The 13071-nt window shown below is 35.6% G+C and overlaps 2 protein-coding genes across 4 annotated transcripts; one reads left to right on the forward strand and one right to left on the reverse strand.

Annotated features, from left to right (window-relative positions):
* Positions 1 to 662: 662 nt before the first annotated feature.
* On the reverse strand, positions 663 to 4356 carry dynlt2b (dynein light chain Tctex-type 2B). Its single transcript, XM_042749094.1, is given in 3 exon segments — positions 663 to 1302; positions 4082 to 4308; positions 4310 to 4356. Coding segments are annotated over 3 exon segments (348 nt in total). The 3' UTR covers positions 663 to 1228.
* Positions 4299 to 10381, forward strand: LOC109073911. Of its 3 annotated transcripts, none has more exons than XM_019089985.2 (6): positions 4299 to 4554; positions 4916 to 5169; positions 5797 to 6123; positions 6270 to 6437; positions 7584 to 7627; positions 7723 to 10381. In XM_019089985.2, the coding sequence occupies exons 2-6, from the start codon at positions 5106 to 5108 to the stop codon at positions 7939 to 7941; spliced, it is 822 nt and encodes a 273-aa protein (XP_018945530.1). In that variant the 5' UTR covers positions 4299 to 4554; positions 4916 to 5105; the 3' UTR covers positions 7942 to 10381. The 3 variants fall into 3 exon arrangements, with proteins under 3 accessions (XP_018945530.1, XP_018945527.1, XP_018945529.1); XM_019089982.2 differs by having other exon boundaries at positions 7720 to 10380; XM_019089984.2 differs by having other exon boundaries at positions 4299 to 4485; positions 7720 to 10380.
* The last annotated feature ends 2690 nt before the right edge of the window (positions 10382 to 13071 follow it).

The following is a 13071-nucleotide window of genomic DNA, read 5'->3' on the forward strand; positions in this document are numbered from 1 at the left end:
AACCATTATAATATCGTCATTTTAATTAATGCGACATGTATATCCATGCAAGTGCATGTTAGATCTATTATAATATGTAATAGATGATAATATGTGACCATGAAGCACAAAAGCAATCAAGCAATTGTAGCAATAGCCATTGTATGGGTCAAAATTATCGATTTTTCTTTTACGCCTAAAAATCATTAGGACATTAAGTAAAGATCATGTTCCATGAAGATATTTTGTATATTTCCTACTGTAAATATATCAAAACTTCAGTTTTGATTAGTAATGTGCATTGCTAAGAACTTCATTAGGACAATTTAAAGGCGATTTTCTCAATATTTTGATTTTTTTGCTCTCTCAGATTCCAGATTTTCAAATGGTTGTATCTCAGCCAAATATTGTACGATCCTAACAAACCATACATCAATGGAAAGCTTGTTTGTTTACACTTATTTATATTAAAATTGACACATATGACTGGTTTTGTGATCCAGGGTCACATATAATTTATATTAAATAACATGATTCTAATTTTTAGAAGTTGTATTAATAATATAACAAAACAATATCACAGTCAATCATATCAAATTAATATGTGTGAAAAGTGAAAGAATTATATTTAAAATGCTTGACCAACTAATACAGAATAATAGTGAAAAAAAAGATGTGTTTTATATAAATATTTATTAAGATGAAAATAACAACTTTGACTACAGACGGCAATGTACAGTAGGAACAATCATGCAGCGAGGTATTCAGACAAACAAACATGGATGTGATCGATACTAAAAAATAGTGATGGTATTAAATATCACATCTCCTGTGTGTCCGTCTTCATATTTAAATGATATTTAAATATAATCCATTTTAATATGTAATGTGCAATAAAAAAAATCCAAGGTGAGTCATATAACTAACAACATTTTTTTTTTTGGTGTTGGTGGCTCAAGATTTTGACAGATCTGCAAGTACAGTACAAACAGCTCTGGGTATCAGATGCCCTGCAATATTGATTTCACATCCTGAGTCAGACTGTATCTTACTCTATGTGGGTGTTCTAGAAAGATCAGTAGAAACCTCAGTTACATGACAAACAACACAGAGGTCACAGCTAGACATCTGAGGACACGTCTCGCACGTGAAAATGTCTGTGGTCATGGGTCTACTGCACGAGCGCTAGGGCTCTGTCTGAAACCATCCTGATTTCACAATTCATTCATTTTCCTAAGAAGTACTGCGCTTACTTGACTCCTTCTCCACGCTGCTCTCCAACCACCACCTGCACGATGAGCTTGTATCTGTCAAAGCCCTCGTCTGAAAATACATCAACCTGCTGTCACTCAAGTATCAAACCGAACCAAAACCATACGTATTTGTTTTACTAGTGGGTGCAGGACACTATAGTGAGGACAGCAAAATAAAGTGACCTGTGACTTCATACTGTACATTGGACTACCAGTAAAATTGAAAAACAGATTTGGGACCAAGAATTATTCAGACACTTTGACCTGACCATGTTTTGCTTAAGTGTTTTTTCTCAAATTGCTAATGTGACCTTTTTACACCACAGATCTAATCTAATTGTGTGCTTAAATTGAACAGCTGACAGCTATTCAACCAAATTCATTTGTGAGACAGTCTAACAGAAGGATGGCCCGAACCAGTGAAATATCAACAGATTTGAGAGGAAAGGTAGTCAAATTCTACAAGGAATGCATTTAAATTAGAAATACAGAAAAAAGATTAGATATGCCTAGAGGAACAGTCTTTTCCATCGTGAAGAAATTTAGAGAGTGAACTGAGAACTGAAGAACCTGCTGCAGCGAGTCTGGGAAAACATTGAAGTTCAGGTTTGCATGAACCTGGCTGACAGCATGCCCAGGAGACTACAGGCTGTGATTGAGGCTAGAGCCCCAATCACACCAAGAATGATAACTATAACGATAACGATATAACGATAACGCACATGCTCGTCTGTCGCTTTAAATTCTCAAGCATGTTATAGCAGGATGGATTCTGATTGGGTGTTAATGTTTGTATCGTTCATCAGCTGAAAAAAAAAATAGTTTTGAAAGTGATTTCAATGATATGGTTTCTCTGTGGCTTTATTGTTATAGCTCTGGTGTGGACTCTGCTGTTGTTTAATATTTAGAACTATATCTTTATTGTTATCTTTATTGTTATCGTGCTTGGTGTGAACGGGCCTTAAGGTTGGCCCAACAAAGTACTGATAGTTGTGTAAATATTGTCATACTAACAGTTGTCTGAATAATTTTTGGTTGATTGTAATCCATTACATACCTTTCTATCAAAGTTTATCTGACATTATCAAGATGAGTTTGTTTTGACACAGTTTAACTCTGAGTTCTTCTCATATTGTATCACCATTTTCTAAACTATAGCAAATAAACTGTGATAATGTGAGAATCGTCGAAGGTGTCTGAATAAATTTTAGGTTAACTGTATACACTGTAGGGTGTTAAACAAAATCATGCTGATTGAACTTATCAAACCATTTCCTGGCTATTTAAAGGGATACTCCATCCCAAAATGAAAATTTTGTCATTAATCACTTACCCTCATGTCGTTCCAAACCCGTAGAAGCTTCGTTCATCTTCAGAACACAAATTAAGATATTTTGGATGAAAACCGGTAGGCTTGTGACTGTCCCATAGACTGCCAAATAAATAACAGTGTCAAGGTCCAGGAAAGTATGAAAAGCATCGTCAGAATAGTCCATCTGCCATCAGTGATTCAACTGTAACGTTATGAAGCGACGACAAAACTTTTTCTACACAAAGAAAAAACAGAAATAATGACTTTATTCAACAGTTCCTCTCCTCTGTGTCTCTCCAAATGCGCAGCGCCATTTTGACAAATCTGACTAGTACACAGATGGCGTATGCTCTTCTGTGTCAGCCGAGCTGCGGCGATGCACTGTTTTATTTCAAACCAAAGTGTAAATACACATTTTAAAAAATGTATGTGGCGCGGCTGATACAGAAGAACGTACGCCACCTGTGTACTAGTCAGAATTGTCAAAATGGCGCTCCGCAGATTTGGAGAGACACAGAGGAGAGGAACTGTTGAATAAATTCATTATTTTTAGTTTTTTCTTTGTGTACAAAAAGTATTCTCGTCGTTTCATAACTTTATGGTTGAATCACTGATGACAGATGGACTATTCTGACGATGCTTTTCATACTTTTCTGGACCTTGACAGTTACTGTTATTTATTTGGCAGTCTATGGGACAGTCACAAGCCTCCCGGTTTTCATCCAAAATATCTTAAATTGTGTTCCTAAGATGAACGAAGCTTTAACGGGTTTGGAACAACATAGGGTGACCATATGCGCCGTTCATACGGGACACATCCCGGCCAGGATTTTAATATTGCCTAAAATATCCAGGTTTTGGCTGTTTGCAGGTCGATCGTTGTGCGAAATTCATGAGAGCTAGAGAGCAGAGCAGACGGCTCCTTATGCTTTCTGATCGCTTTCGCACCTACTTTGCTGTCTTTTTTTGTTTGTTTTTTTTTTAGCAGCGACGCTTCAAGTCAAACGAACGAACGAACACGTGTGCATATTTGCATCGCTTTGATTGTTTCCTGTAGATCTCACCTTCTCACGTGCAGCCCCACGATTGGTCGATAATGTATAATACCTGCATGTAATTGGTCAAACTGCTTTGGATGTTTTAGGCAATATTAAAATCCTGGCCGGGACGTGTCCCGTATGAACGGCGCATATGGTCACCCTAGAACAACATGAGGGTAAGTGATTAATGACAAAATTTTCATTTTGGGATGGAGTATCCCTTTAAATTCTCATAACTGCTAACACTTGCAAAACTCTGCATTTGTATCTAAAATATTTTTATATATAAAGTATTCATGAAGTCTACACGTTTGTCCTCCAAATGTATTCCAAATTTCACCATGTCTGAAGTAACAGAGATGTAATATAGACATAGATTGATCGACAGCTGTTTCCTACCCGAGTAAACAACGTTTTACCCCAAACTAGTCATGAACTAATGAAGTAAAGTTGGATTTCCTCTAGTAAGTTAATCAGAAACAGTCAGCTGCTCTCACCTCGCAGCTTGTTTTTAATCGAGTCCGCTACAGATCTGGATCATGTGGGAACCTCCTCAGGATTGTACAGCTGCTCCCTCAGGATTTCTCTGATGCACTCTTTCGCCGCTCCTGCCTTGAACCTACAGGGGAAAATGAACGCGAACGGTACTTATTTAAAGTTCAGCAGATGTAACGTTAAATGCAGTTTAGAAACGCTCAAATCCAGTTCAATGCGTGCAACGGTACTTTCGCTTTACTGCTTTACCGTGGTTGTCATAACAACTCGGTTTCATCCGGGGAACGGTCTAACCTCGTGGCGTCATAAGCAACGGCTGCGTTCGTTTCAAACGGTTTCAAATCACGAGGAGCGGATTTAAACGTTAACAAACACTGGCTTTAGGGTGATATAGGCCCAAATGAAGGTACATTTGATCTGAAAAGTTCAACTGTGCTCTTGGAGCAAGGGAGTTTTTCATAACTGATAGGTTTGGGTAGGTTTTATTCTGTTTGAAGATGTTTTAAACGTTATGATTTCATGCTGTAACGTCAAGTCTGTTTTGTGGCAATTTCCACATACACACATCTGCTTTAAACACTGCTTTAAACGCTTCCTCTGTGGGGTTGTGAAACTCGAGGTGGTCTCTCGGTGGTCTCGTGGTGAGATTGTGTGAGCATGTGAAATGATTTGACAAAAAAAAAACATGTGGGATCCACAGTCACATCACAAATATGCTACAAAGACCACCTTGTTAAAAACATAGAGTTTATTCTAAAAATTACATCCTTTTAGATTTGGTTATTTCTATTTATTTATCTGGAATTGCTACTAATATCTACCAATTTGGTTTCTAGAGATGTGAAAGTGAACAGAAGGAAAAGAAAACTGCTTCTACAAGTGTAATGGCATTCAGTTCCTGTCTGTACGTTACCTCCCCCTGAAAGACGTAGGTTTTCTCCTAAACAGCATGCTGGTGCAGAGCATAAATCAGCAGAAACGGGAAGACGTCCGCATCTCCGTCACTTTCTCCGTTCCTTCTGCAGCATGAAGTGTGACCTCGAGAAGAAACTCTTACTTTTTTCATTCGTGCTGTACTTGATTCTTAACGGTGAGTAAAAGAGGTCACGGTCGTTTTTTGGGGGTTTTGTCTTTCCTCTCTGTTGAGTTCTTGTTCCTGGCTGTTGATTTGTTATGGTATTTTCACTTCAACTTTGAGAAATGTTTCCAGATTGAGGGAGGATATTACAAATCTGAACGCTTTTGTGCACTCGAGTTGGGGCAAACGCTTACAAAAGAATGGATTTTATTGCATCACATATCAATTTTTTCATTTTGAACCATAAATCTGATGAATAATTGCGCCTTTACACTTTTAAGTGCCACTTTTATTGAAAAAACAGACAATTAAAGTACCAAAAAATTTCCTTTGACTCACGGAAAATGTGAGCGAGATCTGCAAAACAACAGCCCTGTCTTCCTCTGAAGAGTTTCAAACCTGTATCATGCCATCAATGAGATGACCGCGAGTAGGTTTATCTAACGCTAAAAAGAAACATCATGACACACACTGTGTGAGATTGCAGTTTTCATGACGTTTTCAAAGGTTGAAATCTTGGCTACCAAAAAAAAAGCTGTTGATTCATTTGCAAAAAGTAAAAAAAAGACGAGTTCATTGCCATCAAACTGTCTATTATAAGCTTTCTGTTGAAGTGACCAAGTGTGGTTTTTGTTTCAGTGGAGTCGGCGCATGAAGTCAATGGTACATCGGAAGGAAACATCACTGTCAAATTTACTTTACAAGACCCTGTTGTCAACAAAATCACTGATAAACCTAGTCTGTACAAAGATGGGGGAAAGATAGGAAGTTGCAGACAAGACAGCCCTTGTAAAGAAAAGTTTGCATTCATTGAAATGGAAAACAGGACTGTCACACTACACATCACAAATCTCACACTGGAAGATGAAGGAACATATTATGTTGTAGTGTATTCTGATGGTGCTAACCCTCTTATTGAGAGCAATAGAATTGATATTAAAGTCATATTAGGCAATACAACAACAGGTACGTATATATTATGTGCTGTTGCTATTGTAATTGTTGGTTTGCATTTTTACATGCGTAAAATTTATGTTTTAGCTATAGTAATATTAATACGATTAAACAAGTGTTGCATACCATTTTAAAAACCAAGTGATTTTTTCTTTTAGAAACTACACCCACAGCTGTGCATGAAAATGTAGGGACTAATTCACCTAAACTGGAGCTATTGGAACAAAATCCATTCTTCATTTTCTTCAGCGCATCAGTCTTAATATTTATATGTCTTCTTGTGGGCATATTGTGGTGGCTTTTTAGGACCTATCCAAGAAAACCAGGTAATGTAGTATTTCTGCATTGTTTTGAATCAAACTCCGTATATTTTATTCTATGAAACAGCTGATTTTACAGTTTAATAGGGTGATCTTACTTATGGTTTTTTTATTTTTATTTTGTACATTAAATACATAATGTGGTATTGAATTATATTGTGCCATCTTAGCTAAATTCAGAACTTTTATCATTATACACTGCTGTTCAAAAGTTTGGGATCAGTGAGATGTTTTTAGAAAGAAATCAATACTTCTATTCAGCAAGGATGCATTCAGTTGATCACAATTTACAGTGAAGACATTAATAATGTTACACAAGATTTCTATTCCGAATAAATTCTGCTCTTTTAAACCAATTTTAAACCTGGGTCCAGAAAAAAAAATCCATAATGGTAAAATACAAAGCCGCAAAAACGAATAATTAAAATGTTTTATGAGCAGCATATTATAGTGATTTCTGAAGGATCATGCGACACTGAAGACTTGTGTAATAATGCTAAAAATTCAGCTTTGGTCACAGGAATAAATTACATCTTAAAATGTATTCAAATAGAAAGCAGTTATTTTAAATTGCAATAATATTTCCCAACATTACTGTATTTTTGATCAAATAAATGCAGCTTCGATGAACAGAAGAGACTTGTTTCAAAAATCTCTAAACTTCTGAATGGTAGTATATAATCATGCTTTCAGAAAAGTAACAGGGTTGAAGATTTACAGATTGATATTTATGAGTGCTCAAAATTGTTAAACTAGATATTTTTTAGATTTCTACAAATGTCCACTTTTTAATTTCCAGTAGCTTTCAAAACCACAGTAACGGGGTTGACATTTAGCGATCGTTCGTCACCGTAAAAAATTAAATTAAATTATTTATGGAATAATTCATTGCTTTTAAAAGGGAAAATAAATATGGTATAAGACACATTGGATACACAGTATTTAAAAAACAAACACATTATGTTACAAATAAAATCTAATATAGAGGGGGAAATAAAGTCAAAATGTCTGAAAATGAAATTTAAAAAACATAAATATTAAATTAAAATAAGTTTATGTGCAGATTCACTAAAATAGCAAGAAGTCCCCCACACATCTTCATGAATTAATGTGTTAAAACTGTATGCTGATTGTAACTGTACGGCTTCTCAGATGCAGAAAACCCACCAGTTCACAGCAACAGATCAACGCAACCGGTACGTGATGGCCTCTTTATTACATTAATTAAACTTATTACATTTCAGCTTTGTTTTCTTCACGTTTTGTATGTTACATCCTGGAATGTTAGCAGGGGCAGTGTGGGACATCCGGTGCTGTGTTTGTCAGCTGTGTGGAGTATGGAGAGTTAGACTTTCAAAATAGATCTGAAAGAGATGACAGAGTAAAACCTGCCGAGGCGACATCAAAGGCCCAGGACGGAGTGGAATATGCTGCCATCATTTTCCCTCAGCAAAAACAGCCACCGCGCGGGCGGATGAAAAATAAACAGCAAGTACCTGCTATTAAGTGATAGTCATAAAACTCATAAAACCATATCATGTATTGTCCACTAAAGTTAGTCTGTTTTACTGTTTGCTCATGTAAACCTAATATATACTATTTGGGAGTTTTATGGAGAATGAGTAGAAATCTTAAGACTTGTTATGATTTTTGATAATAATCACATGATCACAATCTGCCACATACTGTAAGTCATCTTCTCACTGTTAACAAGTTCATCCTGATACTGTAAATGTGCCACAGAGTTTAACACTGAGTCATAGTGAGGTGCTAACCACAGAAGCCCCCATAAAGAAACCCTGAGGTACTTGAATATATATTTGTACAGTATTACACAACCCAGGCTCATTGGAATGAACGTGCCTTGTCTGCAAAATGATAGCATGTTGGTTTGTTTCACATTTCGCAACACTTTCCAAGTGAAATGTCCAGTGAGTGGTCCTAAAAGGACGTTCAATTCAATCTAAAACAGATTAACGTGAATTTGGCAACGTTTTATTGAGTTGGTTATTGTTTGTATATCACGGCAGTCTGGTGGGTGGCGCTAAAAGGTCAAAGCTCTACAGCATTTGCAGTGCTGGGTAGATTATTAACTGATTACAAATTAATCAGAAAAAAAAAATTGTAGTTATAACTACAGTAACATAATCCATTACATTACACATTTTAGGTAATATAGGGCCAGATTTATTAAACTGGGCAAATTAGCGTGAGAACGTAATCCAATTAAAAGGCAAAGATGGGAGTGGAAAGTTCTGCAGGTGATTTATTCATAATGCTCGTAATAAAGAACACAGACCACTATATACTTAGTTAATCATGTTGCGTGATTCATTTAAATACTCTCCTCTCATAAATTTTGCACCTGAAAGGTAAACTCCTACAAATGCATATTCCCATAAGGTCAGTCACAAAAATGACTGTGTCCACACCTTTTCAGTGCTAATTTTTCCGCTATACCTAACAATAGTATTAATTAAAGCAAATATGAGGTAAACATGCATTTGCTGAAGCAAGCGTGCTATTTCATGTTGCCACAGGACAAGTGGCGCACAAGTGCAGTGCTGTACCGGGTGCGCTATTGAGCAAATTTACTATGTGACATACACCATACATATGGAGCTAATTGCAGTATGTGATGCAAATGCAACACAAATTACAATTCATGCACTATGGTAGAAGTGTTTTGAGGTCATAGTATCACCAGTAAAACTGCATGAAAAATCTGTAATCTGACCCTTTAATCATAATTTGTATGGAAAGGAAATGAAAGTTGTTGGTGTTTTGCTGACATTAGTGTTCATTGCGACTGGAAACTGCAGCGAGGTGTATGCATAGGTACATTTGTGGAGTTTTGCAAAAAATATAGAGGCACGTTTTTTCCAATAAGCCCATGTTGCAACCACAAGCATATTATTTCTCGTATTTGCTCCATCTGTGGTATACATAAGAATAATACCTCCAACTGTGGGGCTTATGAGGAGAGGTTTATGTGCTATTACATTTAAAAAAAATAAGACTTATGATTTGATAAAACTGGCCAAAAAAATACCCAGGATTTGCATTCGTTGAGGGACCGTTGAGGGAGTCATTTCCAGACCAGAGACTTGAGAGTGTGGCGGCGAGTTTTGCATTCACAGACACCACTCACGTTTTCTTCAGAAAATGTTGAGATAAGTTTTGATTTTGTCGTTCTCTTGGTATCATTTCCTTATGCGCTACTAAAATGCTTCTGTGTATCCTAACACTATTTATCTTAAAATGTAAGTCAGCTATGTAAATTGTATATGCTGATTATTGCACTTTGTGTGTAAATATTGTACTTGAATGAGTTCTGTACTACATATGAATGTATAGCCAAGAAGGAGTCTCAATTTTTTTTTTTAAATATTAACAAAGTTTAAAAAAAAAATATGATGCAGCCTGTCATTTTTAAACACAATCATCCTGATTTAACACTACACACACTCCTAAATGCCAGAGAGTGTTATTTTGTTTAGTTATGTGTGAAGGTTCATATGAGCACAAAGATAACATTAGATGTGGCTGCATGTGTTGGCAGTTGTGAGTAGGAGTGTTGATAGAGTTATGTATACTGTGTTGTAAAACGAGAACTGGAGAAAATGAAAACGTCTTTCTCTCAGAAATTTCTGCGAGCATCAAAACCTAACATTTATAACCACAAAATATGCAGACACTAAGAAGCATGACTCTAAGCTGCATGGCGAAGAGTTTCCAGCACCCACACATGCTTGTCCTGAATATCTAATGAGAAACGCGATATGGCCTATTAGAAAAAAACAGTGGGCCGACCTATATTTACACACGTAAGTTTCACTTGTTTTCGGGTTATAGTGAAATGTTTCCTTTCAGTCAACAAAACCGTAGTGCCGGTTAAGCATTTATCATAGCTGATACCATGCGTCTCATTTTCCACTGATGGCCCTCATGACTGCATCCTGTTGCTAATGTTAAGGTAGGTCTTTATTACAGAAATTAAGCAATTAAATATGTAGTATGAAATGTAATAGTAACAAAGTGAGGATTTTCACAACAACCTGTATCATTTATCAAACATTTGGAAAAGTAAAAACATTCTAAATATTTGTGAATATTAGATTTTAGTGGAATTCTAAAATCTAAGAGCAAAAGATAGACAAGTCATATGTATTTATATAGCTATAGTTAATCAATTCTGAAAAAGACTCATAGTACTTAAGCATCACTTTACAAGTAAAATAACACTGAGTAATAAGAGGTCAGTGTAGATCCAATATCTGATCTGGATCTGTATTGACCAATCAGCATCCAGGACAGGATATTTAGTGGGTTATAACATTAACAAAAGTCAAATACTTTTATAATCATGCTAAACTTAGTAGTGACTGATTACATGTATTCTGGATTACAAAATCAGATTCCAAAAATTGGTAAAACTTTATTTTAAGGTGTCCTTGTTAAACATGTAACATGTATACTTACTATTATGCATAATTGCATGCAAGTAACCCTAATCATAACCATATAGTAAGTACATGTAGTTAATCAATATTACTCAGTATTTAAATTTATAATTACACTGTAACAAGGACACCTTAAAATAATGTCTAACCCAAAAATGAAGTACTTTTAATTGGATTGCATTACATTTTAAAATGTGCATAATCAGATTACAGTTACTTTTTTATGGATTACATCAGTACAAGTTTTCACAAGGATGAATCTTTCTATTTTTCCTTTTTAAATTTTTCTTTCTAAAAAAAAAAAAAAATTCTGGCATATCATTTAGCTTTGAATATTCACTGTATAGATTGGCTGTGTAAATGTAATGTAAATTTATTTGCAATCTATGCTTCTGAATTTGGGGACAAAAGCACCTCTCAGTCAATTATACCACATATGAGACAAATAGTTACACAATTTACTAAACACTGACAAAAATAGCCTATTTACCATGTTATAGCTATTTTCATGTTTAGTAATGTTTGTTCATGTGATTCCCAAACTAGTCAGTCAAACCCCTTTGGCCTAAAATATTTACTTGAAGCCCCCTGAGATTTAAAGTTAATGGGCCTCATTCATGAAACACGAGCAGAATGAAGTTTTGTGTAAATCGATTGTAAAGCCGTACTGACGTAAACTTTCAAATTCATGAAAATGTTTGTATTTTCAAAATGTTAGTTGGTACAAAAGAAATGTACACATGCTCCCTACCAGGTGTAAATAGCGACTGACCATCCTACTTGTACAATGTCTGCCTACAACAATGAAGTCAATATTAATGGTTAGACAAATAGCGACTGACTATATTATTTGTAGAATTTTGGCGGACACACGTTATTGAATATTTATTGTAATACTTGAGAAAGTATACCAGAAAATTCCACTGCAGTCCTGGAGACGCAATTTGCGTGGCTGTAATTCATAGACGGGGATTATGCTAATTGTGAATGAGCATGCACAAGCACCCTATTTATGAATTATTGCCAATTCATTAACATACATGTTTAATAAACAAATCGGACGTTTACGAAGCGTTTGTAAATCTGGAGGAGAGTTTTCGGGAAGGTCTGTTTTACGCACAAATTACTCATTTATGCAAGTTTCATGAATGAGGCCCAATATTTCAATAATTTAGCACCACATTCACATGTTCACAGTTGTCTGTCTCTGATCAAAATGAATGTAAAAGTAATCCAAAAGTAGACAGGATACATTACTTGAAATGAGTAATCTAGATTACGTTACTGACCACAATTTTCATAATGTAATTTGTAATTAGAAACAGATTGCAATTTGTAAGTAATCTACTCAGCATTGACTGTTGTGAGCCATGTTATATTAAGTGTTTAACTAGTATGTTCTTTTAAATTAATTATTTGATAGAGTGCACTTATTGTGTGCATACACGTTTTTACATAGTAATTTACATAGTAAAATAGTTACATATACAACTGATTTCTGTAGTTACATCTATGATAACACTTAAACACACAAAAGCGTTTTGCAATTCAACAAATACAATAGCTACATTGTACCTAAAATTTTTTGAAAAAAGTAGTTAAAGACACCAAATGACTTCACGTCATCTACATCTGATTTCCTTCAACTCATTACTGTGGTTTATTTTACAGTTGTGACCTGCTGACTGTACACTGTCACTTACTAATTGAGATCTGTGACTAATAAGATACAATACTTGATATAAGATTACGCATAAGAAAACCCCTTTACCCTTTGCATGTACCATGTTGTCCAGTAGGTGGAGTTAAACTATTACAATCGTTTGTTCCTGTAACTCTCTTAAAGGGTTACCGTAGTGCCATTTTGTCAAATCTGAGCAGTACGCAGATGGCGTACGCTCTTCTGTGTCAGCCGCGCTGCACCGATGCGCTGTTTTCTTTCAAACCAAAGCGTAAATACACTTAAAAAACGTATCCTTGTGGTGCGGCTGATACAGAAGAGTGTACGCCGCCTGCGTACTGCTCAGATTTGTCAAAATGGTGCTACACATATTTGGAGAGACACAGAGGAGATGAATTGTTGAATAAAGTTGTTATTTTTGTTTTCTTTGTGTACAAAAAGTATTGTCGTCGCTTCATAACGTTACGGTTGAATCACTGATGGCAGATGGAGTATT

Source organism: Cyprinus carpio, chromosome B22, assembly GCF_018340385.1.
Source record: "Cyprinus carpio isolate SPL01 chromosome B22, ASM1834038v1, whole genome shotgun sequence".
Lineage (NCBI taxonomy): Eukaryota > Metazoa > Chordata > Actinopteri > Cypriniformes > Cyprinidae > Cyprinus > Cyprinus carpio.

What these genes read in the sequence shown, in the direction of transcription:
- LOC109073911 (XM_019089982.2), top strand. Translation starts at nt 5,106, where the DNA reads ATGAAGTGTGACCTCGAGAAGAAACTCTTACTTTTTTCATTCGTGCTG. An exon ending in GACCTATCCAAGAAAACCAG is followed by an intron (nt 6,438 to 7,583) that starts GTAATGTAGTAT and finishes ACGGCTTCTCAG; the next exon opens with ATGCAGAAAACCCACCAGTT. An exon ending in GCAACAGATCAACGCAACCG is followed by an intron (nt 7,628 to 7,719) that starts GTACGTGATGGC and finishes CTGGAATGTTAG; the next exon opens with CAGGGGCAGTGTGGGACATC.